The sequence below is a fragment of the Nerophis ophidion genome, linkage group LG28 (assembly GCF_033978795.1).
Source record: "Nerophis ophidion isolate RoL-2023_Sa linkage group LG28, RoL_Noph_v1.0, whole genome shotgun sequence".
Classification (NCBI taxonomy): domain Eukaryota; kingdom Metazoa; phylum Chordata; class Actinopteri; order Syngnathiformes; family Syngnathidae; genus Nerophis; species Nerophis ophidion.
The window spans coordinates 29,983,876-30,011,738 of NC_084638.1; the positions used below are offsets into that span (position 1 = coordinate 29,983,876).

General features: G+C 41.2%; 1 protein-coding gene across 2 annotated transcripts in view; it reads left to right on the forward strand.

The window, feature by feature from the left end:
* fstl4 (follistatin-like 4) overlaps positions 1 to 22,635 on the forward strand; it is a 495,615-nt gene extending 472,980 nt beyond the window's left edge. Inside the window, exons 14-16 of one of the 2 annotated variants that reach the window (XM_061890530.1) lie at positions 5,416 to 5,517; positions 19,324 to 19,439; positions 19,571 to 22,633. In XM_061890530.1, coding sequence (XP_061746514.1) covers positions 5,416 to 5,517; positions 19,324 to 19,439; positions 19,571 to 20,273 — 921 coding nt within the window. In that variant the 3' untranslated portion in view covers positions 20,274 to 22,633. Of the gene's footprint in view, positions 1 to 5,415; positions 5,518 to 19,323; positions 19,440 to 19,570 lie in introns of both variants that reach the window. The other variant, XM_061890531.1, reaches the window with a different exon arrangement.
* Positions 22,636 to 27,863: the final 5,228 nt, after the last annotated feature.

Consider the following 27,863-nt stretch of genomic DNA (forward strand, 5'->3'; position numbering starts at 1 on the left):
CGGTATGTTAATATTTGCTTAGCGCTTTTGGTAGCCATCCACAAGCTTCTGGTTGAATATTTGACCATTCCTCTTGACAAAATTGGTTGTTTAGTTCAGCTAAATATGTCGGTTCTCTGACACAGACTTGTTTCTTCAGCATTGTCCACACATTTAAGTCAGGACATTTTAAAACCTTAATTCTAGCCTGATTTAGAATAGAATAGAATAGAAAGTACTTTATTGATCCCTGGGGGAAATTCAGCACCACAGTTTGCTCACAATAGACAATAATAATAATAAATCATATATAACAGTGGTCCCCAACCTTTTTGTATCTGCGGACCGGTCAACGCTTAATAATTTGTCCCGCGGCCCGGGTGGGGGGGGTGGTAAGGGAATCCTTTTTTTTTTTTTTTTTGTCATGAAAAAGGGACGTATTTGTCATGAAAAAGGGAGGTTTTTGTGGTTGGTGCACTAATTGTAAGAGTATATTGTGTTTTTTATGTTGATTTAATTAAAAAACATAAAAATAAAAATAAAAAAAATATTTATTTTTTTTTTATAAAAATGAATAAAAAATTCTTCTGCGGCCCGGTACCAATCGGGCCACGGCCCGGTACCAATATGAATAATATAAATATATTCTACATATATTCTACATTTAAGTGCAGTCAAGAAGGAACATATGCATTATATTTAGCCATTTTACCACTTTTGACGTGTGTTTGGGGTCATTGTCCCGTTGGAACACCCAACTGCGCCCAAGACCCAGAATCCGGGCTGATGATTTTAGGTTGTCCTGAAAAATTTTGAGGAAATCCTCCTTTTTTATTGTCCCATTTACTCTCTGTAAAGCACCCGTTCCAGGCCCAGAGCATAATACTATCACCACCATGCTTGGCGGTAGGTTCGGTGTTCCTGGGATTAAAGGCCTCACCTTTTCTCCTCCAAACATTTTGCTGGGTAATTTGGTGTAGTGGCTAATTTCTGTCCTGAATGTGTTTTGGGTAACTTTCACCTATATACTTTGGGAAGGTCACACTGACCAAGTTGGGGGTGACACGGCCTGGGAGGTCAATACCACTTGAACATTGGATGGTTACATAAGTGTTATGAAAGAAATCAGGCCATCATGGAGTTTATAAATAAGAAGGGAAGGTCAACCTTTACGAGAGGGTACCATTTTTCGTCTCCGGAGACACCGTCTGTTTACATATTGATTCAATCCAACTTCTTGTACTATCTGGTCGTGAATAATTAAAACTGTTGTAACAAACTATTTGTCCTGTTTAAGATTCGGACTTTTCGAGCAGGATGAGACCCCACCGGCCCCAAGTTAAATCCCCAACTTTTCCACCTCATTGGCCAAACAGCTTAATTTTTGTTTCATCTGACCATAAAACTATCCTCCAGAAGGTCTTATCTTTATCCATGTGATGTCAGACTATAAAACTTTGTAACTTTTTAATTTTCCTGAAGGAACTCTCCTTAAGGAATCAATAAAGTAGTATCTATCTATCTAACTATAACAATATAATATATATTTATTATGATGTCACTATTATATTCATAATATATATATATAATTTTTTTCAATTATGTATTTATTAAAGAGTACAGTTTTGCCCACTAATTGACAAGCTAATTGTGGCAAGGGAGGCGTGGTCACGGGTGTGGAGGGGGCGTGGCCAGTAGAATGTTATTTCATACTGTCAGGGTTATTTGGTGTCGAACCCCAAGATGCAGAGATGGAGGCAGGCATGGAGTGAGCAAACAGGATGTTAATATAAATACTAAGACAAAACCAAACAAAGGGTTTAAACCAAAAGCGCGCACGTGGGCCGATAAAAAAACAAAAGGCCTTTAGCATAGAAGCTAACAAGAAACAAAAGTGAACTTTAGCATGGAAGCTAGAGGATCACAAACAGAAAAACTGGGAATAGCTATGGCTAACAAAAACAGCTTACCGCTACGACGACCAGGACAAGATGTAGCACGACAGGTAATAGCTGTAACAGAACGACAGGTAGCACGACAAGAGTGACATGATGCAACGACAATACAAATGACGATACAATGATCCAGCCACTGACACAAGACGAAGGAGGTACAAATAGGAGCCGGCTGATTGGCAACAGGTGTGGCCAGATGCCAAGCAGCCGCAGCTGAAGGGGAACACAGCACTCAGGGAACAAGACAGGAAGCTGACAAAATAAGAGCACTAGACCGGAACTAAGGACAGGAAATACTAAACACACTGAGGAGGAACACAGCACTCAGGGAACACGACAGGAAGCTGACAAATTAAGAGCACTTGACAGGAACTAAAAGACAGGAAATACTAAACACAGGAAACAGACAAATGCAGAGGAAAAAACTAAAACATAGACAAACTGTCAGGGGCAAGCCTGACACATACATTGCATAATTGGCTATGACAGGTGGGGGTTTTTTTATTATTAAAAAAAGCTTAAAATATACCAACACTGAAAGATAAATTACTAATATCAACAAAATAAATTTTTACCCATTTTTGCTGTATTTTTCAATTATTTTATTACTAAAATGTAACACGGGCTGCACTTTCAACCCTGCTTTATTGGCATATATTATGACATACATTGCACATGTATATTGTATATAATACATGTTTTATTGTGGCTTTCCTGAATGTTGGGATTTAGTTGACCAAATATGTAAACAGTCTTCTAAATTAGGGGATGAAAAAGGTTATTTATTAATTAGGCACAGAAAGGGCAATACATAAATGTACACAAACATGAAGGAATCACATTTAATCCATATTATAGTTTGTTATAAACCCGGGGAAAAAATAGTATTATTAATAAATATTACAAAACCCAAAACCAGTAAAGTTGGCACGTTGTATAAAATTAACTAAAAACAGAATACAATGATTTGCAAATCCTTTTCAACTTATATTCAATTGAATAGACTGCAAAGACAAATTATTTATCTTTCGAACTGGAAAACGTTGTTATTTTTTGCAAATGTCAGCTCATTTGGAATTGGATGCCTGCAACATGTTTCGAAAAAGCTGGCACAAGTGGCAAAAAAGACAGAGACAGTTGAGGAATGCTCATCAAACACTTATTTTGGAACATCCTGTGGGTGAACAGGTGGGTGCCATGATTGGGTATAAAAAGCAGCTTTCATGAAATGCAAGGAACGGGGCGAGGGTCACCACTTTGTGAACAAATGTGTGAGCAACAGTTTAAAAACAACATTTCTTAACCAGCTAATGCAAGGAATTTTGGGATTTCACCATTTACGGCAGGGGGTCACCAACCTTTTTGAAACCAAGAGCTACTTCTTGGGTACTGATTAATGCGAAGGGCTACCAGTTTGATACGCGCTTAAATAAATTGCCAGAAATAGCCAATTTGCTCAATTTACCTTTAATATATATATATATATATATATATATATATATATAAAAATGGGTACTTCTGTCTGTCATTCCGTCGTACATTTTTTGTCCTTTTATGGAAGTTTTTTTGTAGAGAATAAATGATGAAAAAAAACCCTTCATTGAACGCTTTAAAAGAGGAGAAAACAGGAAAAAAAGGAATATTACATTTTAAAACATATTTTATTTAATTTCGACTTTTTAAAATTCAAAATTCAACCGAAAAAAATGAAGAGAAAAACTAGCTAATTCGAATCTTTTTGGAAAAAAAAAAAATAATAAATTATGGAACATCATTAGTAATTTTTCCTGATTAAGATTAATTTTAGAATTTGGATGACATGTTTTAAATAGGTTAAAATCCAATCTGCACTTTGTTAGAATATATAACAAATTGGACCAAGCTATAGGCGCCAGCGCCCCCCGCGACCCCAAAAGGGAATACGCGGTAGAAAATGGATGCATGGGATATTTTTCTAACCAAGACAAATCATTATTTCTTCTAGATTTTCCAGAACAAACATTTTAAAAGAAATTCAAAAGATTTTAAAATAAGATTTAAATTGGATTCTACAGATTTTCTAGATTTGCCAGAATATTTTTTTTTTTATTTTAATCATAGTAAATTTGAAGAAGCTAAAATGAAGAATTAAATTAAAATGTACGTATTATTGTTTACAATTAAAAAATAAATATTTGAACATTGATTTATATTGTCAGAAAAGAAGAGGAAGGAATTTAAAAGGTAAAAAGGTATATGTGTTTAAAATTCCTAAAATCATTTTTAAGGTTGTATTTTTTGTCTAAAATTGTCTTTCTGAAAGTTATAAGAAGCAAAGTAAAAAAATAAATGAATTTATTTAAACAAGTGAAGACCAAGTCCTTAAAATATTTTCTTGGATTTTCCAATTCTATTTGAGTTTTGTCTCTCTTAGAATTAAAAATTTCGAGCAAAGCGAGACCAGCTTGCTAGTAAATAAATAAAATAAAATAAAATCGAGGCAGTTCACTGGTAAGTGCTGCTATTTGAGCTATTTTTAGAACAGGCCAGGGGGCGACTCATCTGGTCCTTTCGGGCTACCTGGTGCCTGCGGTCACCGCTTTGGTGACCCCTGATCTACGGTCTGTAATATCATCAAAAGGTTCAGAGAATCTGGAGAAACATTGAATGCCCGTGACATTCGATCCCCTCACTGCATAAAAAAAAACGACATCAGTCTGTAAAGGATATCACCACATGGGCTCAGGAACACTTCAGAAAACCACTGTCAGTAACTACAGTCGGTCGCTAGGTCTGTAAGTGCAAGTTAAAACTCTACTATGCAAAGCCAAAGCCTTTTATCAACAACACCCAGAAACTAAGATGGACTGTGGTTAATGATTATTTGCAAAAAAAAAAGTTTAAACGTTAAATATATTGTCTTTGAGGTCTATCAAATTGATTATAAGTTGAATAGGGTTTGCGAATCATTGTATTCTGTTTTTATTTACCATTTACACAACGAGCCAACTTCACTGGTTTTGGGTTTTGTCGTATAAAAGAATAAAAGTTGCCATCCATCACTGTCCAATGGACTGCTTTGCACGTCCATGTTAGCAACGTGAGAGCGTCAAGTCTTTCCAAATGTCAACAAAGATGATGTTTAGAAGGCTTTTTCTTGACCTTTCTTTGCGCTTGTTAAACAGGAGTTAGACAACAATACCTCCGCCAAGGCTTCGCAGCGGCGCCGACGTAGAATTGTATGAAAGCCTAATAAAGTCACAGACTCGTATTTGAAAGTGTCATTTCAGCTGCGAACCTGCTTTGACGTCATCGCTTCTAAGAATGTTGGGACACGTTTTGGTGGAACACCTTCAAATGTACCTCATTTTCTCTTTGAAGTTCAAATCAAACAGTCATGGAAAGTTGCAATTTAAACACAAATAAGGTCTCTTTATTGGTAAAAAAAAATAATAATAATTTAAAATTCCTAACAATTGCTGTTTTTGTTCCCTCGGTGCAGGCAATAGCCACGGACGCCTTCCCTGTCAAGACGCTGTACGACAAGTCACATGACCAGGTGTGGCTGCTGGCTTGGGGGGACATGGACAAGACGCACCCCACCCTGCAGGTATGTCTGCTTTCTCTTCTTTCTATTGTAGTTCACCCATTTGTCCACCAGGTGCATCGTCTGGGCTCATTTCTTTCTTCCCTTCTTCGGAAACTCGTCGGGTGGTATACATTGTGGTGGTCTTTGTGTTAGAAGAACCGCAAATTCCCCAATAGCAGCCGAGGCCATCTGATTGGAATCCTGCGTTGTTTAGAAAAAAGTGATAATTGGAATGAAGCGTTAATTGGATTCAAGCATTGAATGGAATCAGGTGTTATTTGGAATTGAGCGTCAACCGGAACCAAATGTTAATTGGAATCCCGCGTTCATTGGAATTAAGTGTTAATTGGACTTAAGTGTTAATTGGACTTAAGCGTTATTTGGAATCAAGTGTTAATTGGAATTAAGTATTAATTGGAATTAAGTGTTATTTGGAATTGAGCGTCAACCGGAACCAAATGTTAATTGGAATCCCGCGTTCATTGGAATTAAGTGTTAATTGGACTTAAGCGTTATTTGGAATCAAGTGTTAATTGGAATGAAGTATTAATTGGAATTAAGTGTTATTTGGAATTAAGTATTATTTGGAATTAAGTGCTAATTGAACTTAAGCGTTATTTGGAATCAAGTGTTAATTGGACTTTAGTGTCAATTGGAATCAAGTGTTAATTGGAATCAAGTGTTAATTTGAATCGAGTGTTGATTGGAATTAAGTGTTATTTGGAATCAAGTGTGAATTGGAATCGAGTGTTGATTGGAATTGAGTGTTAATTGGACTTAAACATTATTTGGAATCAAGTGTTACTTGGACTTAAGTGTTAAGTGGAATTAAGCATTATTTGGAATCAAGTGTTAATTGGAATTAAGTGTTATTTGGAATTGAGCGTCAACCGGAACCAAATGTTAATTGGAATCCCGCGTTCATTGGAATTAAGTGTTAATTGGACTTAAGCGTTATTTAGAATCAAGTGTTAATTGGAATCAAGTGTTAATTGGAATTAAGTGTTATTTGGAATTAAGTATTATTTGGAATTAAGTGCTAATTGAACTTAAGCGTTATTTGGAATCAAGTGTTAATTGGACTTTAGTGTCAATTGGAATCAAGTGTTAATTGGAATCAAGTGTTAATTGGAATCAAGTGTGAATTGGAATCGAGTGTTGATTGGAATTGAGTGTTGATTGGAATTAAGTGTTATTTGTAATTAAATGTTAATTGAACTTAAGTGTTAATTGGACTTAAACATTATTTGGAATCAAGTGTTACTTGGACTTAAGTGTTAAGTGGAATTAAGCATTATTTGGAATCAAGTGTTAATTGGAATTAAGTGTTAATTGGAATGAAGTAATAATTTGAATTAAGTGATATTTGGAATTAAGTGTTGATTTAATTTGTGTTAATTGGACTTGAGCCTTAATTGGAATCAAGTATTAATTGGACTTAAGCGTTAATTGGACTTAAGCGTTAATTGGATTTAAGTGTTATTTGGAATCAAGCATTATTTGGAATCAAGGGTTAATTGAGCTTAAATGTTAATTGGAATTAAGCTTTATTTGGAATCAAGTGTTAATTGGACTTAAGTGTTAATTGGACTAAAGTGTTAATTGGAATTAAGCGTTATTTGTAATTAAGTTTTATTTGTAATTAAGTGTTAATTGAACTTAAGGGTTAATTGGACTTAAGTGTTAATTGGAATCAAGTGTTAATTGGAATTAAGTGATATTTGGAATTAAGTGTTATTTGGAATTAAGTGTTCATTGGAATCAAGTGTTCATTGGAATTAAGTTTTAATTGAACTTATTTGTTAATTGGACTTGAGCGTTAATTGGAATCAAGTGTTAATTGGAATTAAGTGTTAATTGGACTTAAGCGTCAATTGGACTTAAGTGTTATTGGGAATCAAACATTATTTAGAATCAAGGTCAATTGGAATCAAGCGCTATTTGGAATTAAATGTTAATTGAGTTTAAATGTTAATTGGAATTAAGTGTTATTTGGAATCAAGTGTTAATTAGACATAAGTGTTAATTGGAATTAAGTGTTATTTGGAATCAAGTGTTAATTGGACTAAAGTGTTGATTGGACTAAAGTGTTAATTGGAATTAACCGTTATTTGGAATCAAGCGTTATTTGGAATTAAATATTAATTGGACTTAAGCGTTATTTGGAATCGAATGTTAATTGGACTTAAGTGTTAATTGGAATTAAGCGCTATTTGGAATCAAGTGTTAATTTGAATAAAGTGTTAATTGGACTAAAGTGATAATTGGATTTAAGCGTTATCTATAATTAAGTGTTAATTGAACTTAAGTGTTAATTGGACTTTAGCTTTTTTGGAATCAAGTGGTAATTGGCAAAAAGCGTTAATTGGATTCAAGCATTAATTGGAATCAAGTGTTAATTGGAATCAAGTGTTATTTGGAATCAAGTGTTAATTAGAATTAGGTATTAATTGGAATTTAGCTTTATTTGGAATCAAGTGGTAATTGGCAAAAAGCGTTAATTGGATTCAAGCATTAATTGGAATTAAGCTTTGTTTGGAATCAAGTGTTAGTTGGAATTAAGCGGTAATTGGAATCAAATGTTAATTGACTATTATTATTATTATTAATGTTATTTTTAATCTTATTGATATTATTATTATTATTATTATTACTATTATCATTATCATTATCATTAATATTATTTTATCATTTTTACTATTATTGTTTTTATTTTATTATTATTATAATAATTATATTATTATTATTGATATTATTATTATTGTTATTATTACTATTACTATTTTTATTAATATTACTATTATTATTACATTATTATAATTTTATTGTCGTTGTTGTTATTATTACTATTATTGTTATTATTATCATTAGTTATATTATTATTAATAGTTATACTATTATTATCATTATTACTAGCAGATTGCTATTATTATTACTATTATATTGTTATTATTGCTATTATTATTGTTAATGTCATAGCTGAGATAGGCACCAGCGACCCCAAAGGGAATAAGCGGTAGAAGATGGATGGATGGATATAATTACTTTAATATTATTATTATTAATAATAATATTATTATTTTTTTTTAATCATCATTATTATTACTATTTTATTATTATTATAATTTGTTATCATTATTATGACTATAGGCATAATGGGCACAAACATGTCTATGATGACATCACTCCCTCTAAGTGATGAGGATCTTTGCTACCAAAACAAAAAGTGCTAGTAGTCAAATGTGTTGAATACGAATGTAGTCGGTGAAGTTGTCCCATTAGGTTTCATCAACTCCTCCATGGAAAAAGACAGAACATTCACATCTAACCAAAGTTCTGACCTCAAAGAAAAGTACAAACTAATTCGGAAAAAGTGCAAATGTGAAACTATCAGTGGGATTAGGTCATTTCACTTTGCTGATGATGATGATGAATTATTATAGGGCGGTCACACTTTTCTAGCCAGCCAAAGCCCTTGACACGCCTTGTACTCTCTGCAGTTGAGTAGAAGGTCATTACTCAAGGAACTGGAGTCTGCCCTGTTAAGGTGGAGCAGCTTGTATTTGGAATAAAAAGGCGCCGACTCGGCATCAGGAGACGTGCAAGTACGGGCAAACGTCAGCGAATTAGACGTCTTATCGGGGGAAGCGAGGCCAGGCGGGGGTCGCCATTTCAGCCGTTGGAGTCTTGTACCTTTTCCGATGTTTATCGCAGGGATGATGTACAAGGACGCCGCCTTATCTTCCTGGCCGCACGCTGAAAGGTTGCGTGTTCAGGCGGGTGCCACGCAGCGCCGCCTGTGGCCAAAGGAGTAGATTTACTTTTGAAGGAATATTTTGTCTCATAAGGTTACTGTGGAAGTCGCTACCGAGGAGTTCCGCCAAGCGTGCAAGGTTTAAATACTCAAATTGTCTCAACAAAGTTCCTCTCCTCCAGAACTTAATGGCAAAGGCTACTTCCAGACTGCCTCTATGTCATGTTGTAATTTTCCACGCCAACAAAGAAAATATGCCTGATAGACAGCCCTCAAAAGTAAGACTCCATTTTTTAAAATGCCCTAACTTACATTGGATAAATTGATGACATGCTACTGATTAGCATTAACAATTTTACATGGCGATTTCTACACCTGCAGATTTGTTGATGAAGACTACATCAAACAGCTGGTGAGTAATAAGTACAATACTAACAGTAGAAACACTTTGTAGGACTCAACTAAAGACAACTTAATGGCAAATCTATGCCTGATAGACAGCCCTCAAAAGTAAGACTCCACTTTTTAAAATGCCTTTGCTTACTTAAGATATATTGATGACATGCTACCGATTAGCATTAGCGATTTTACTTGGCAATATCTACACCTGCAGATGTGTTAATGAAGACTACATCAAACAGCTGGTGCGTAATAAGTACAATACTTACAGTAGAAACACTTTGTAGGACTCAACTAAAGACAACTTAATGGCAAATCTATGCCTGATAGACAGCCCTCAAAAGTAAGACTCCACTTTTTAAAATGCCTTTGCTTACTTAAGATATATTGATGACATGCTACCGATTAGCATTAGCGATTTTACTTGGCGATATCTACACCTGCAGTTGTGTTAATGAAGACTACATCAAACAGCTGGTGCGTAATAAGTACAATACTTACAGTAGAAACACTTTGTAGGACTCAACTAAAGACAACTTAATGGCAAAGACTACTTCCTGACTGCCTCTATGTCATGTTGTAATTTTCCACGCCAACAATTTTACATGGCGATTACTGCACCTGCAGATGTGTTAATGAAGAGTTCATCACACAGCTGGTGCGTAATAAGTACAACACTTATAGTACAAACACTTCATAGGACTCAACTAGAACATGACTTTTCAGTTTGCTCCTGGCCACTTACTGTTAAAGACAACAGCACTGCCACGCCCCCCTACCCATCTGATGGTGCTCTGTCTTCAGCACCATGGACGGAGGCGGTGACCTTTGCTCCTGGTTACGTTTAAAAACAAACACTTATTCAGCAACGATGTCATCACGTGTCCTTAATCGGCCAATCCGATTACTCTGAAGTAACTCGGGGACTTATTTACACTTTTGTAACGACTTATTCATGCACTCGTCGTATTGCAGTTCATGTTTTTACGGCAAATCAAATCAAATAATTATTCAATATCATATTAATTTGCTTTGTCAGGTATCACATGGAGTTAGTGCAAAATAACAAAAAAGCATACTAAACATATTTAGGAACAACGTAAAGTTTTCCAATTAAATCAAAACTTTGACCCACATTTTAACTGATACGGCACCGGTTTTCCATATTTTTGTATGCTTATGTGATGATAAATATTAATTTGTTTGATAATAAAATATTGTTATTTTTTATTTGAGCTGATTATAACTGTGCTGTGTATTTTATTTTCTTAGTCATTGCCATTAAGTTGTCTTTGGTTGAGTCCTACGAAGTGTTTCTACTGTAAGTATTGTACTTATTACGCACCAGCTGTTTTATGTACTCTCCATTAACACATCTGGAGGTGTAGAAATCCCCATGTAAATGCGCTGATGCTAATCGGTAGCATGTCAATAATATATCCACTATAAATTAGGGCATTTTACTTTTGAGTGCTTTCTATCAGGCATACTTTCTTTGTTGGCGTGGAAAGTTACGACATGACATAGAGGCAGTCAGGAAGTAGTCTTTGCCATTAAGTTGTCTTTAGTTGAGTCTTACGAAGTGTTTGTACTGTAAGTATTGTACTTATTACGCGCCAGCTGTTTGATGAAGTCGTCATTAACACACCTGAAGGTGTAAAAATTGCCATGTAAAATTGCTAATGCTAATCGGTAGCATGTCAATAATATATCCACTGTAAGTTAGTGCATTTTAAACAGTGAAGGCTTACTTTTGAGTGCTTTCTCTGTGGAATATATTATTTTTTGGCATGGAAAATTACGACATAACATAGAGGCAGTCAGGAAGTAGTCTTTGCCTTTAAGTTGTCTTTACTTGAGTCCTACAAAGTGTTTTTACAGTAAGTACTGTACTTATTACGCACCAGCTGTTGGATTTAGTACTCATGAACACGTCTGTAGGTGTAGAAATCACAATCTAAAATTGCTAATGTTAATCAGTAGCATGTCAATGATTTATCCAGTGTATTTTAAAAAGTGGAGTCTTACCTTTGAGGGCTTTCTATCATGCATACTTGCTTTGTTGGCATGGAAAATTACGACATGACTTTAATGCAGTCAGGTATACAAATACGACTGTTTGCCCGCCAAGTGCTTGGTTCGGTGTCGAGTCTGCAACCGCAGGTGACGTCATTTGATTTTCCGTGTATTGGTTCTTGGTAGTATCAACGGAATTTGCCCAGTACTTAGAAAAGTACGGAATTCAGTAACCATTTCGAGTTGGAACTACATTAGATATGAGCATCTTCTGGAAAATCAAGTCCAGAGGCTTTTAATTGACCTGTCATGTAAAGAAAAAGTGCAATTTAAAAAGGATAAAATACATGAAGTTATTGTAACTTCTGGTTAAGTTTAATTTCAATAGTTGGAACCGAGCATGACTTGTCATACCTGATAGTCGTCACTGAGGGCAAAATTTGCCCATTGAACACAACGTGAGCTACGCACGACGCGTTAAGCCGCCACTCGATGTCCTTCTCCTCTCATTCAAGCTGAGCAAGCAAAAAGCATGGACAAGGACGTCTGGTGCATTCATGGACATCGGGTCATTACAGTTTTTTCATCTGATTATTATTTTTTTGGCACAAAGATCTTAACCCGCTGAAAATGGGTCACGACCAAGCAGTGGAGAATCGCCTTATTCAGGGATTCCTAAACTTTTTGACCTCGGAGCCCAACTTTTCCACTACAGAAAACACTGAATTAGTAATCTTACTCTTGGTTTTAATCATATTCAACAATTATTTTTATTTACAGTTTACAACCTTGTCCAATGATATGAAAGCATGTTTAATCACACAGATTATTATTTATTTGACACACAAACCCAAGGCTTAGGTCAGGCTGATTGCAAAAATAAATACTAAACAAATGTGGAAAACATGATTTAATTAAACACTAAGCCAAAAACAAACAAAGGGTTCAAACCAAAAGCGCGCACGTGGGCGGATAACAAACAAAAGGCCTAGCGTGGAAGCTAACAGCTATCTAGCAGGAAACAGAATAACTGGAAACAGCTAATAGCTAACAAGAAAACACGAAACCAAAAAGCTAGGAGAAAAGAAACTACAAATAGCTACCAGGAAAAGCTTACCACTACGACGAGAAGGACAAATAGTAGCACGATAGGTAGTAGCTGAAATGATGACATCGACAAATCACGACAGGTAGCAACGACACAAATGCGACGTGCAACACAATAATGCAGCCCTGACTGGAGGAACAAAGCAGTTAAAATAGGGGCTGGCTGATTGACATCAGGTGTGGCCAGGTGCCAACAGCCACAGCTGAGGGGAAACAAAGCACTCAGGGAGACAAACAGGAAGCTGAACAAAAATAAGAGTGCTGACAGGAACTAAGGAGAGGAAATACTAAACACACAGGGGAAAAACTAAAACATGATTTAATTAAACACTAAGCCAAAAAAAAACAGGGGGTTCAAACCAAAAGCGCGCACGTGGGCGGATAACAAACAAAAAGCCTAGCGTGGAAGCTAACATGTATCTAGCAGGAAACAGAAAAACTGGAAAAAGCTGATGGCTAACAAGAAAACACAAAACCAAAAAGCTTGGACAAAACAAACTACAAATAGCTAACAGGAACAGCTTACCGCTACGACGAGAAGGACAAATAGTAGCACGACAGGTAGTAGCTGAAATGATGACATCGACAAATCACGACAGGTAGCAACGACACAAATGCGACGTGCAACACAATAATGCAGCCCTGACTGGAGGAACAAAGCAGTTAAAATAGGGGCTGGCTGATTGACATCAGGTGTGGCCAGGTGCCAACAGCCACAGCTGAGGGGAAACAAAGCACTCAGGGAGACAAACAGGAAGCTGAACAAAAATAAGAGTGCTGACAGGAACTAAGGAGAGGAAATACTAAACACACAGGGGAAAAACTAAAACATGATTTAATTAAACACTAAGCTAAAAAAAAAACAGGGGGTTAAAACCAAAAGCGCGCACGTGGGCGGATAACAAACAAAAAGCCTAGCGTGGAAGCTAACATGTATCTAGCAGGAAACAGAAAAACTGGAAAAAGCTGATGGCTAACAAGAAAACACAAAACCAAAAAGCTTGGACAAAACAAACTACAAATAGCTAACAGGAACAGCTTACCGCTACGACGAGAAGGACAAATAGTAGCACGACAGGTAGTAGCTGAAATGATGACATCGACAAATCACGACAGGTAGCAACGACACAAATGCGACGTGCAACACAATAATGCAGCCCTGACTGGAGGACCAAACCAGTTAAAATAGGGGCTGGCTGATTGACATCAGGTGTGGCCAGGTGCCAACAGCCACAGCTGAGGGGAAACAAAGCACTCAGGGAGACAAACAGGAAGCTGAACAAAAATAAGAGTGCTGACAGGAACTAAGGACAGCAAATACTAAACACACAGAGGAAAAACTAAAACACAAACATACTGTCAGTGGCAAGCCTGACAGTATAATGAGTAAAAAAGGACCACCGAGACAGAATAGTCCTTGGCCAAGTTTTACTAAAGCTTGAGGAGACCAGCCCTTACAACGCAACAACAGCATCGGCAAGCGAGGTCTAAATTCAGACAAAACGAGCCCCTCGCGCCCAGAGAAGAGTGCAGCTGCTTCTTCAAAACAGATAAGGAACTGGCCAAAACGGCTCTGTGAGCCGACAAACAGGGGCCCTTAAAGCACAACAAAGAGTTTACCAGCGGACATAAGATAAAAGCAAGGAGGTCACGAGAAGACACACGACATGGGAAAATACTATCTGCTTTAAACATTAAAAAGAACACTTAAAAATGTATCACTCTCACAACTTACAATTATGTTGTGCACAAATTCAACTAATGTAATAATGAATATGCTTTTTACTTAAGAATCACCGACCTAAATTAAACAAATCCATCCATCCATCCATTTTCTACCGCTTGTACCTTTTGGAGGCGCGGGGGGTGCTGGACCCTATCCCAGCTACAATCGGGCGGAAGGCGGCGTACACCCTGGACAAGTCACCACCTCATCCCAGATGGTTAAGAAACACCAACCTAAATTATTCTAACCCATTCATCCATCCATCCATTTTTTTTACCGCTTGTCCCTTTTGGGGTGGCGGGGGGTGCTGGACCCTATCCCAGCTACAATCGGGCGGAAGGCGGCGTACACCCTGGACAAGTCACCACCTCATCCCAGATGGTTAAGAAACACCAACCTAAATTCTTCTAATCCATTCATCCATCCATCCATTTTTTTTACCGCTTGTCCCTTTTGGGGTGGCGGGGGAGCGCTGGAGCCTATCTCGGCTGCTTTCAAGCGGTAGGCGGGGCACACCCTGGACAAGTCACCACCTCATCCCAGATGGTTAAGAAACACCAACCTAAATTCTTCTAACCCATTCATCCATCCATCCATTTTTTTTACCGCTTGTCCCTTTTGGGGTGGCGGGGGAGCGCTGGAGCCTATCTCGGCTGCTTTCAAGCGGTAGGCGGGGCACACCCTGGACAAGTCACCACCTCATCCCAGATGGTTAAGAATCACCGACCTAAATTCTTCTAACCCATTCATCCATCCATCCATTTTTTTTACCGCTTGTCCCTTTTGGGGTGGCGGGGGAGCGCTGGAGCCTATCTCAGCTGCATTCAGGCGGTAGGTGGGGCACACCCTGGACAAGTCACCACCTCATCCCAGATGGTTAAGAAACACCAACCTAAATTCTTCTAACCCATTCATCCATCCATCCATTTTTTTTACCGCTTGTCCCTTTTGGGGTGGCGGGGGAGCGCTGGAGCCTATCTCGGCTGCTTTCAAGCGGTAGACGGGGTACACCCTGGACAAGTCACCACCTCATCCCAGATGGTTAAGAATCACCGACCTAAATTATTCTAACCCATCCATCCATCCATTTTTTTACCGCTTGTCCCTTTTGGGGCGGCGGGGGGGCTGGAGCCTATCTCAGCTGCATTCAGGCGGTAGCCAGGGTACACCCTGGACAAGTCACCATCTTATCGCAGATGGTTAAGAATCACCAAACTTAGTTATTCCAATCCATCCATCCATTTCCTACCGCTTGTCCCTTTTGGAGGTTTTGGGGGTGCTGGAGCCTATCTCAGCTGCATTTGGGCTGTAGGCGGGGTACACCCTGGACAAGTCGCCACCTCATCTCAGATGGTTAAGAGTCACCGAACTAAATTATTCTAATCAATCCATGAATCCATCCATGTTCTACCGCTTGTCCTTTTTGGGGTGGCGGGTGGGTGCTGGAGCCTATCTCGGCTATATTACAGAGGTAGGCGGGGTACACCCCGGACAAGTCGCCACCTCATCCCAGATGGTTAAGAAACACCAACCTAAATTCTTCTAACCCATTCATCCATCCATCCATTTTTTTTACCGCTTGTCCCTTTTGGGGTGGCGGGGGAGCGCTGGAGCCTATCTCGGCTGCTTTCAAGCGGTAGGCGGGGCCCACCCTGGACAAGTCACCACCTCATCCCAGATGGTTAAGAAACACCAACCTAAATTATTCTAACCCATTCATCCATCCATCCATTTTTTTTACCACTTGTCCCTTTTGGGGTGGCGGGGAAGCGCTGGAGCCTATCTCGGCTGCTTTCAAGCGGTAGGCGGTGCACACCCTGGACAAGTCACCACCTCATCCCAGATGGTTAAGAATCACCGACCTAAATTATTCTAACCCATCCATCCATCCATTTTTTTACCGCTTGTCCCTTTTGGGGTGGCGGGGGGGCTGGAGCCTATCTCAGCTGCATTCAGGCGGTAGCCAGGGTACACCCTGGACAAGTCACCATCTTATCGCAGATGGTTAAGAATCACCAAACTTAGTTATTCCAATCCATCCATCCATTTCCTACCGCTTGTCCCTTTTGGAGGTTTTGGGGGTGCTGGAGCCTATCTCAACTGCATTTGGGCGGTAGGCGGGGTACACCCTGGACAAGTCGCCACCTCATCTCAGATGGTTAAGAGTCACCGAACTAAATTATTCTAATCAATCCATGAATCCATCCATGTTCTACCGCTTGTCCTTTTTGGGGTGGCGGGTGGGTGCTGGAGCCTATCTCGGCTATATTACAGAGGTAGGCGGGGTACACCCTGGACAAGTCGCCACCTCATTGCAGATGGTTAAGAAACACCGACCTAAATTATTCTAATCCATCCATTCTTTTTCTACCGCTTGTCCCTTTTGGGAGTCTTGGGGGGGGGGGGTGCTGGAGCCTATCTCAGCCACATCCAGGCGGTAGGCGGGGTACACCCTGGACGAAACACCAACCTAGATTATTCTAATCAATCCATCCATTTTTTACCGCTTGTCCCTTTTGGGGTGGCAGGGGGGGTGCTGGAGCCTATCTCAGCTGCATTTGGGTGGTAGGCGGGGTACACTCTGGACAAGTCGCCACCTCATTTTAGATGGTTAAGAAACACCGACCTAAATTATTCTAATCCATCCATCCATTGTCTACCGCTTGTCTTTTGTGGGTCTTGGGGGGGTGTTGGAGCCTATCTCAGCTGCATTCGGGCGGTAGGCGGGGTACACCCTGGACAAGTCGCTACCTCATCGCAGGTGGTTAAGAATCACCGACCTAAATTATTCTAATGCATCCATCCATCCATTGTTTTTACCGCTTGTCCCTTTGGGAGTCTTGGGGGGGTGCTGGCGCCTATCTCAGCTACAATCGGGCGGTAGGCGGGGTACACCCTGGACAAGTCGCCACCTCATCGCAGATGGTTAAGAATCACCGACCTAAATTATTGTAATCCATCCATCCATCCATTTCCTACCGCTTCTCCCTTTTGGGGGTTTTGGGGGTGTGCTGGAGCCTATCTCAGCTACAATCGGGCGGTAGGCGTGGTACACCCTGGACAAGTCGCCACCTTATCGCAGATGGTTAAGAATCACCAAACTAAATGATTCTAATCCATCCATCGATTTCCTACCGCTTGTCCCTTTTGGAGGTTTGGGGGGGTGCTGGAGTCTATCTCAGCTACAAACGGGCGGTAGGCGGTGTGCACCCTGGACAAGTCACCACCTCATCCCAGATGGTTGGGAATCACCGAACTAAATTATTCTAATCAATCCATACATGCATCAATTTTCTACCGCTTGTCCCTTTTGGGGTGGCGGGGGGTGCTGGAGCCTATCTCAGCTGTATTCGGGCGGTAGGCGGGGTACACCCTGGACATGTCGCCCCTTCATCCCAGATGGTTGAGAATCACCGACCTAAATTATTCTAATCCATCCATCCATTTTCTACTGCTTGTCCCTTTTGGGGTGGTGGGGGGAGCGCTGCAGCTTATCTCAGCCACATTCAGGCGGTAGGTAGGGCACACCCTGGACAACTCACCACCTCATCGCAGATGGTTAAGAAACACCAACCTAAATTATTCTAACCCATTCATCCATCCATCCATTTTTTTACCGCTTGTCCCTTTTGGGGTGGCGGGGGGTGCTGGACCCTATCTCAGCTACAATCGGGCGGGAGGTGCAAAACACCCTGGACAAGTCACCACCTTATCCCAGATGGTTAAGAAACACCAACCTAAATTATTCTAATCCATCCATTCTTTTTCTACCGCTTGTCCCTTTTGGGGCAATTGTGGGGGTGCTGGAGCCTATCTCACCTACAATCGGCCGGTAGGCGGGGTACACCCTGAACAAGTCGCCACCTCATGGCAGATGGTTGAGAATCACCGATCTAATTTATCCTAATCCATCCATCCATTTCCTACCGCTTGTCCCTTTTGGGGGTGCTGGAGCCTATCTCGGCTGCTTTCAAGCAGTAGGCGGGGTACACCCTGGACAAGTCACCACCTCTTCGCAGATGGTTGAGAATCACCAACCTAAATTATTCTAATCCATCCATCCATCCATTTCCTACCGCCTGTCCCTTTTGGGGGTCTTGGGAGGGTGCTGGAGCCTATCTCGGCTGTATTCCAGCGGTAGGCGGGGTACACCCTGGACAAGTCACCATCTCATCGCTGATGGTTAAGAATCACCGACCTAATTATTTTAATCCATCCATCCATCCATTTCTTTTACTGCTTGTCCCTTTTGTGGGTCTTGGGGGGTTGCTGGAGCTTATCTCAGCTACAATCGGGCGGTAGGCGGTGTACACCCTGGACAAGTCGCCACCTCATCGCAGATGGTTAAGAATCACCGACCAAATTTATCCTAATCCCTCCATCCATTTCCTACCGCTTGTCCCTTTTGGGGGTGCTGGAGCCTATCTCGGCCGCTTTCAAGCGGTAGGCGGGGTACACCCTGGACAAGTCACCACCTCATCACAGATGGTTAGGAAACAATGACCTACATTGTTCTAATCAAGCTTTTGATCTAACCAAACCCGGATTAGATTAATCTAATCCCGATTTTTTATGTTTTAATCTAATCAAACGTCCGACCGGTAGGAGGCCACGGGGAAGACCCAGGACACGTTGGGAAGACTATGTCTACCGACTGGTCTGGGAATGCCTCGGGTTTTCCCCGGCGAAGAGTTTGACGAAGTTGCTGGGTAGAGGAAAATCTGGGCTTCCTTGCTTAGGCTGCTGCCCCCGCGACCCGACCTCGGATAAGCGGAAGAAGACGGATGTTTGGATGGAAGCTTTTAATTTGATGTTTGACCTGCAGGTGATCCCTCAAGCCAGCGTCGGAGAAGCCCATCACGCCATGCGCACCCCCTTCCAGCGGGTCGACGACTTCTTCATCCCGCCGACCAACCTCATCATCACTCATGTGAGGTAACGAGCCGCCGCCGCCTCTGACCCCGTATGAGCTGGCAAATGAGAATGCTAATGAGATGGTCGATACGTATTAACCAGACGGCGAAGGCTATTAACCTTCCATTTTGAACTCCACCCCCCCCGTGCAGGTTCGCCTTCATCTTCCTCAAAGACGAGCCTGCCGTCCACAAGGTGGACCTGGAGACCTTCCGCCGCGTGAAGACGATAAGCTTGAAGAACCACAGCTGCGTGCCGGCCGGCATGGCGTACACGCACCTGAGCGGCGTCTACTTCGTCCAGTGCCGGACCGGAGGACGCCCGCGGGCTCCGCCCCTGCTCCTCATCGACAGCGTGACCGACGCCGTCATCGGGCCTAACATCATCGCCGGCGACCGCGCCTTCGTGTCGCCGGACGGCCGCTACATCGTGACGTCCGACCCCGGCGCCGCCAAACTGCGAGTCCAGACGGTGTCGTTCCAGGGCGAGCTGAGTCTGAAACAGGAATTGGACGACCCCGTCGTCGTGTCGGACCTCATTTTCCAGCCGTCCTTCGCCGAGTCCAACAGATACGTGGCGGTGGCATCCTCGGACTCCACCACGGACCTCCTCTTCGCCGATCTATCCTCGGGTCACACCGAGGTCCTCCGGGGCCTCAAGGAGCCCCTGGACCCTCAGACCTGGCCCTGGGGGGGTCCTCACAGGGTGGTGGTCTCCAGCGGCTTGTTCGGACAGTACCTCCTCACCCCGTCGGCCCGGTCCCTCTTCATCCTGAACGGCAAGCAAAGAACGCCGCACTGCGAGGTGTCGGACATCAAGAGGGGGAACACGGTGGTCTGGGTGGGCGAGGTATGAGCTAAAAGAAAAAAAAACTAAAAAAAAAACCTAGGTTTGAGTATTTCCCGGATTCCCGCGGTCGTGGACTCAAGCTGGGGACTGAGCGAGGAAAGGGGTTTGGAGTTGATGTTTAAAAAAAACAAAAAACGAATAGAGTAAATTGTTGTGATGTTCCTGCTGGAAGAAAGTGTCAATGGCGTCCAGTCCAGTAACTCCAGAATTGTACATTATTGCACTTCTTCCATCACAGCAAAGTAGGTACCTTGGTTACCAAAACCGCAAACTATGCACAACGCTCACTTTTTTTAGACAGGGGGGAAAAAAAAAAAAAAAAAAAATAGCTTTCCAATCCCTTTTGTGTTTTTGGTCGTCTTCACCGTTGCTGCGTTTGATAGCCACCCATAAACTGGGGCAAAAAAAAATATTTAGTCAGCCACAGATTGTGCAAGTTCTCCCACTTCAAATGATGACAGAGGTCTGTAATTTTCATCATAGGTACACTTCAACTGTGAGAGACAGGATGTGAAAAAAAAATCACATTGTTAGAATTTTAAAGAATTTATTTGTAAATTATAGCAGGAAATAAGTATTTGGTCAACCATTCAAAGCTCTCACTGATGGAAGGAGGTTTTGCCTCAAAATCTCACAATATATGGCTCCATTCGTTCTTTCCTTAACACGGATCAATCGTCCTGTCCCCTTTGCAGAAAAACAGCCCCAAAGCATGATGCTTCCACCCCCATGCTTTACAGTAGGTATGGTGTTACTGGGATGCAACTCAGTATTCTTCTTCCTCCAAACACGACAAGTGGAGTTTGTACCAGAAAGTTCTATTTTGGTTTAAGATATTTGAAGTGCTCCCCCTCTGGTCAACATATGAAATAACAAGTGTGTTTAAAATATTTGAAGTGCTCCCCCTCTGGTCAACATATGAAATAACAAGTGTGTTTAAAATATTTGAAGTGCTCCCCCTCTGGTCAACATATGAAATAAGTCAGTGTAAACATTTGAAGTGAAGTGAAGTGAAGTGAATTATATTTATATAGCGCTTTTTCTCTAGTGACTCAAAGCGCTCTACATAGTGAAACCCAATATCTAATTTTTACATTCAAACCAGTGTGGGTGGCACTGGGAGCAGGTGGGTAAAGTGTCTTGCCCAAGGACACAACGCCAGTGACTAGGATGGCTGAAGCGCGGATCGAACCTTCAACCCTCAAGTGTGCTGGCACGGCCGCTCTACCAACCGAACTATACCAGCTATAAAGTGTTCCCCCTTTGGTCAACATATGAAATAACAAGTGTGTTTAGAATATTTGAAGTGCTCCCCCTCTGGTCAACATGTGAAATTAGTTTGTGTAAACATTTGAAGTGTTCCCCCTTTGGTCAACATATGAAATAACAAGTGCTTGTGCAAATTTGAAATCCTTCCCCCTCTGGTCAACATAGGAAATAACAAGTTTGTGTACAAATTTGAAGTCCTCCCCCTCTGGTCAACTTATGAAATAACAAGTGTGTTTAAAATATTTGAAGTGCTCCCCCTCTGGTCAACATATGAAATAAGTTTGTGTAAACATTTGAAGTGTTCCCCCTTTGGTCAACGTATGAAATAACAAGTGCTTGTGCAAATTTGAAGTGCTTCCCCCTCTGGTCAACATATGAAATAACAAGTTTGTGTACAAATTTGAAGTTCTCCCCCTCTGGTCAACATATGAAATAACAAGTGTGTGTAGGACATTTGACGTGCTCCCCCTCTGGTCTTTTGATTGAGTGATTGATTGATTGATACTTTTATTAGTAGATTGCACAGTACAGTACATATTCCCTACAATTGACCACTAAATGGTAACACCTGAATAAGTTTTTCAACTTGTTTAAGTCGGGGTCCACGTTAATCAATTCATGGTAAACAAATGAAATAAGTGTGTGTGAGAAATTGAAATGCACCCCCTTTGGCCACAATTAACAAAATAAATAACATTAAAATTTATATAGAGACATACTGTAATAAAGAAGTAAATAATGAAGATTAAAAAAACAATTACAAACATTAAAATTAAATAAGTGACTAAAAGTAGTATTTTTGTCACAATGTGTCAGCTTTTTTATCGTAAAATTGGGAACAATTTCTCATATTCTTTCTGTTTTTGTTATATCGCAGAATTTTCTTGTAAAATTATTAATTTTTTTCTGTAAAATGATTGCTTTTTACTGCAAAATGGTGACGTGTCTTATAAAATTCAAATTTTTTCACAACGTTCATCTGACCACATGACATTCCCCCAATCCTCTGCTGTATCATCCATGTATCCATTTTGGTATAAACTCAACTCGTCGTGTTTGGAGGAAGAAGAATACTGAGTTACATCCCAAGAACACCATACCTACTGTGAAGCATGGGGGTGAAAACATCATGCTTTGGAGCTGTTTTTCTGCGATTGATCCGTGTTAAGGAAAGAATGAATGGGGCCATGTATCGTGAGATTTTGGGCCAAAACCTCCTTCCATCAGTGAGAGCTTTGAATGGTTGACCAAATACTTATTTTCCACCATAATTTACAAATAAATTCTTTAAAATTCCTACAATGTGAATTCCTGGATTTTTTTTTCACATTCTGTCTCTCACAGTTGAAGTGTACCTATGATGAAAATTACAGACCTCTGTCATCATTTTAAGCGGGAGAACTTGCACAATCGCTGGCTGACTAAATACTTTTTTGCCCCACTGTATGTCCGCCTCGTCCGGTAGCACCTTGTCTTCTCCAAAGAAGCCCCGCCCCCTTTAGTTTGGTCACCGGAGTAAAAAACTAACCAGCAGTCTTTAGCCATGTGTCCATCTTCTCGTCATGACCGAATTGGAAACGGGTTGCTTCAATTAAGGCTGTGAGCATTTGGACAACGAGTAAACGACAGGGTTGGAAATCGCATTTACTACAAACCCCGTTTCCAAATGAGTTGGGAAATTGTGTTAGATGTAAATATAAACGGAATACAATGATTTGCAAATCATTTTCAACCCATATTCAGTTGAATATGCTACAAAGACAAGATATTTAATGTTCAAACTCATAAACTTTATTTTTGTTTTTGCAAATAATAATTAACTTGGAATTTCATGGCTGCAACACGTGCCAAAGTAGTTGGGAAAGGGCATGTTCACCACTGTGTTACATCACCTTTTTTTTTTAACAACACTCAATAAAGGTTTGGGAACTGAGGAAACTAATTGTTGAAGCTTTGAAAGTGGAATTCTTTCCCATTTTTGTTTTATGTAGAGTTCCAGTCGTTCAACAGTCCGGGGTCTCCGCTGTCGTATTTTACGCTTCATAATGCGCCACACGTTTTCCGTGGGAGACAGGTCTGGACTGCAGGCGGGCCAGGAAAGTACCCGCCGTCTTTTTTTTTTTTTTACAAAACCACGCTGTTGTAACACGTGCTGAATTTGGCTTGGCATTGTCTTGCTGAAATAAGCAGGGGCGTCCATGAAAGAGACGCCGCTTAGATGGCAGCATATGTGTCATGATCCACGTCTTGGACCATGTCATATTCTGGGTTTTGTTCTGTTTGGTTATCACCCTGTGTTGTATTTGACGTCTTTGGTTCCCGGTGGAACTTCCTGTTTTGTTTCTGTTGTCATGGTAACTCGTTAGTGTCACCTGTCTCTTGTTTGTCGTCTACTATGTCTTCTATTTAAGACCGCCTTTGTTTGACATTCGTTCTTGGACTCTTGTTGGCTCCCACGCAACAGTTGACGTCGCTCGTCCTGCATTGTGGTAAAGACTACTTTTGTTACTTGTTAGCTTCCACGCTATTCCTGTTTAGTTTATGTCCATAGTTCACATACTTGTGCTTTCTGTTTGTTTTGTCTAGTGCATTTGTGCAAGTGCCTTTGTTTTTTAGTTTGTTTTATTGTATAATAAATTAATGTTCTTACCTTACGCCGTGTCCATCTTCGCTGCACCCACGGGAGAACGCAAACCGCGCCACGATGCCAGCCAAGCGTAACAATATGTGGTTCCAAAACCTGTATGTACCTTTCAGCATTAATGGTGCCTTCACAGATGTGTAAGTTACCCATGCCTTGGGCACTAATGCACCCCCATACCATCACAGATGCTGGCTTTTCAACTTTGCGTCGATAACAGTCTGGATGGTTCGCAAACCCTTTGGTCCGGATGACACGATGTCGAATATTTCCAAAAACAATTTGAAACGTGGACTCGTCAGACCACAGAACACTTTTCCACTTTGCATCAGTCCTTCTTAGATGATCTCGGGCCCAGGAAGCCGGCGGCGTTTCTGGATGTTGTTGATAAATTGAACTTTCACAGTATCATGTTAGACCCGCTCGACATCCATTGCTTTCCTCCTCTCTAAGGTTCTCATAGTCATTATTGTCACCGACGTCCCACTGGGTGTGAGTTTTCCTTGCCCTTATGTGGGCCTACCGAGGATGTCGTGGTGGTTTGTGCAGCCCTTTGAGACACTAGTGATTTAGGGCTATATAAGTAAACATTGATTGATTGATTGATTGATTGATAAATGGCTTTCGCTTTGCATAGTAGAGCTTACAGATACACTTGCAGATGTAGCGACAAACTGTATTTAGTGACAGTGGTTTTCTGAAGGGGCTTCACGGTGGCAGAGGGGTTAGTGCGTCTGCCTCACAATACAAAGTTCCTGCAGTCCTGGGTTCAAATCCAGGCTCGGGATCTTTCTGTGTGGAGTTTGCATGTTCTCCCCGTGAATGCGTGGGTTCCCTCCGGGTACTCCGGCTTCCTCCCACCTCCAAAGACATGCACCTGGGGATAGGTTGATTGGCAACACTAAATTGGCCCTAGTGTGTGAATGTGAGTGTGAATGTTGTCTGTCTATCTGTGTTGGCCCTGCGATGAGGTGGCGACTTGTCCAGGGTGTACCCCGCCTTCCGCCCGATTGTAGCTGAGATAGGCGCCAGCGCTCCCCGCGACCCCGGAAGGGAATAAGCGGTGGAAAATAGATGGATGGGTTTTCTGAACTTTTCCTGAGCCCATGTGGTGATATCCTTTAGAGATTGATGTCGGTTCTTGATACAGTGCCGTCTGAGGGATCGAAGGTCACACGGTCATTCAATGTTGGTTCCCGGCCATGCCGCTTACATGGAGTGATTTCTCCAGATTCTCTGAACCTTTTGATGATATTATGGACCATAGATGTGGAAATCCCTAAATTTCTTGCCGTTTAAGAGACATTGTTCTTAAACTGTTTGACAATTTGCTCACGCAGTTGTGGACAAAGGGGTGTACCTCGCCCCATCCTCTCTTGTGAAAGACTGGGCATTTTTGGGGAAGCTGTTTTGAAACCCAGTCATGGCACCCACCTGTTCCCAATTAGCCTGCACACCTGTGGGATGTTCCAAATAAGTGTATGACGAGCATTCTTCAACTTTATCAGTATTTATTGCCACCTTTCCCAACTTCTTTATCATGTGTTGCTGGCATCAAATTCTAAAGTTAATGATTATCTGCACACAAAAAAAATGTTTATCAAATTGAACATCAAATATGTTGTCTTTGTAGCATATTCAACTGAATATGGATTGAAAATGATTTGCAAATCATTGTATTCTGTTTATATTTACATCTAACACAACTTCCCAACTCATATGGAAACAGGGTTTGTACATACCGTTGTGGAAATGGTAAATAAAAACAGAATACAATGATTTGCAAATCATTGTTTTCCGTTCATATTTACATCTAACACAATTTCCCAACTCATATGGAAACGGGGTTTGTACGTCGAATGCAAGACTCGGTCCTAAAGTTGCCTCTTCTTTTCTTAAACAAGTTCTGAAAATGGCGCGAATGTGCGAGATTTGCTCGAAATCTGCCTTGTTATTCGAGTATCCAGTAGGTCGTGAGTTCGAACCCCGGCCGATTCATACCAAAGGACTATCAAAACTGGACCAGTTACCTCCCTGCTTTGCACTCAGCATCAAGGGTTCGAATTTGGGGGGGTTAAATCACCAAAAATGATTTCCGAGCGTAGCCACCGCTCACTGCTCTCCTCACCTCACAGGGGGTGGAAAAAGGGGATGGGTCAAATGCAGAGGTTAATTTCCCCACACCTCGTGTGTGTGTGTGTGACTATCAGTGGTACTTTAACGTAGAAGCAAAGCCAAGGAAGTCGGGGCATTGAGCGAATTAAGAGACGATCAAACATGACTTTTAACGCCATCACCTGGTACGTGTCGGTGTGGTCAGAAATTCTGTCCGTAAAAGTTATGAACAGAATCGGTGACAAAGGTCAGCCTTGGCGGAGTCCCATCCCTGACTGGAAACGGGTCTGACTTACTGCCGGCAATGCGGACCAAGCTCTGATACTGATCATACAGAGAGCAGACCGCCACAATCAGACAGTCCCATACCCCATACTCTCTGAGCACTCCCCACAGGACTTCCCGGGGGACACGGTCTAATGTCTCCTCCACTTGGGGCAGGCCGCGCAAATAGAGAGGAACCGGTTCTCTCGGATTAGTCCGTAACTGAAGACTTCGATTTGAAGGGACCAATCGGATGTGTGCAGATTTTGGGCACCATACATGTAATCCACGCAGACTTCATGAAATCATTAATACGTACACGATGTATAAACAACTTTTTAAAACTGCCTGTTAGCGACGTAGCTAAAAACAGAAATGAACAATAATGTAACACAAGTGAAAAATGAGTAAAGCAAGACAGCAAAACCATTAACATGGAGCTCAAGCTAATGCTAATGCTAATGCTGAGACGCTAGCATTGTTTTGATTGATTGATTGAGACTTTTTTATTAGTAAATCGCACAGTACAGTACATATTCCGTACAATCGACTACTAAACGGTAACACCCGAATACGTTTTTCAACTTGTTTAAGTCGGGGTCCACGTTGATCAATTCATGGTAGCGTACCGATATGATGTCATTCGTAAATGTATTATAAAATACCGTGGATTAGACAGGTTCGCGAATAACATCGGATCGATCCGATTATAAGACGGACATAAAACCGAACATCTTGTATTTAGAGGAAAGCAAAACGGAACCCTTTGAAGTACTTTTCCGAACAGACGCCGTCTCTCCCCGGGCCTCGTTTATGGGGTTGATGGGTACCAGGAAGGGAAACGTAGGTACGTAACTTAGGAAAATTCTACGACCTGTTTCTACGCACCTCTTAAAGTACGCGTAGAGCTCGCGCTAAATTTTCCAGATTCCGTAATCAGGGACCTCCTAAGACTCATACTCGCATAAAACATCACAAAAAGGTAGTACCTCAACCTACGAGCCTGATGGGCTCTGTGAGAAAGTTCGTAACACTGAAATGTCGTATCCCATTGAAATGAATTCAATCAATCAATCGATGTTTACTTATGTAGCCCTAAATCACGACTGTCTCAAAGGGCTGCACAAGCTTCGGCTCAGATCCCACATCAGGGCATAAAACATCACAAAAATGTAGTACCTCAACCTACGAGCCTGATGGGTTCTGTGAGAAAGTTCGTAACACTGAAATGTCGTATCCCATTGAAATTAATTCAATCAATCAATCGATGTTTACTTATGTAGCCCTAAATCACAAGCGTCTCAAAG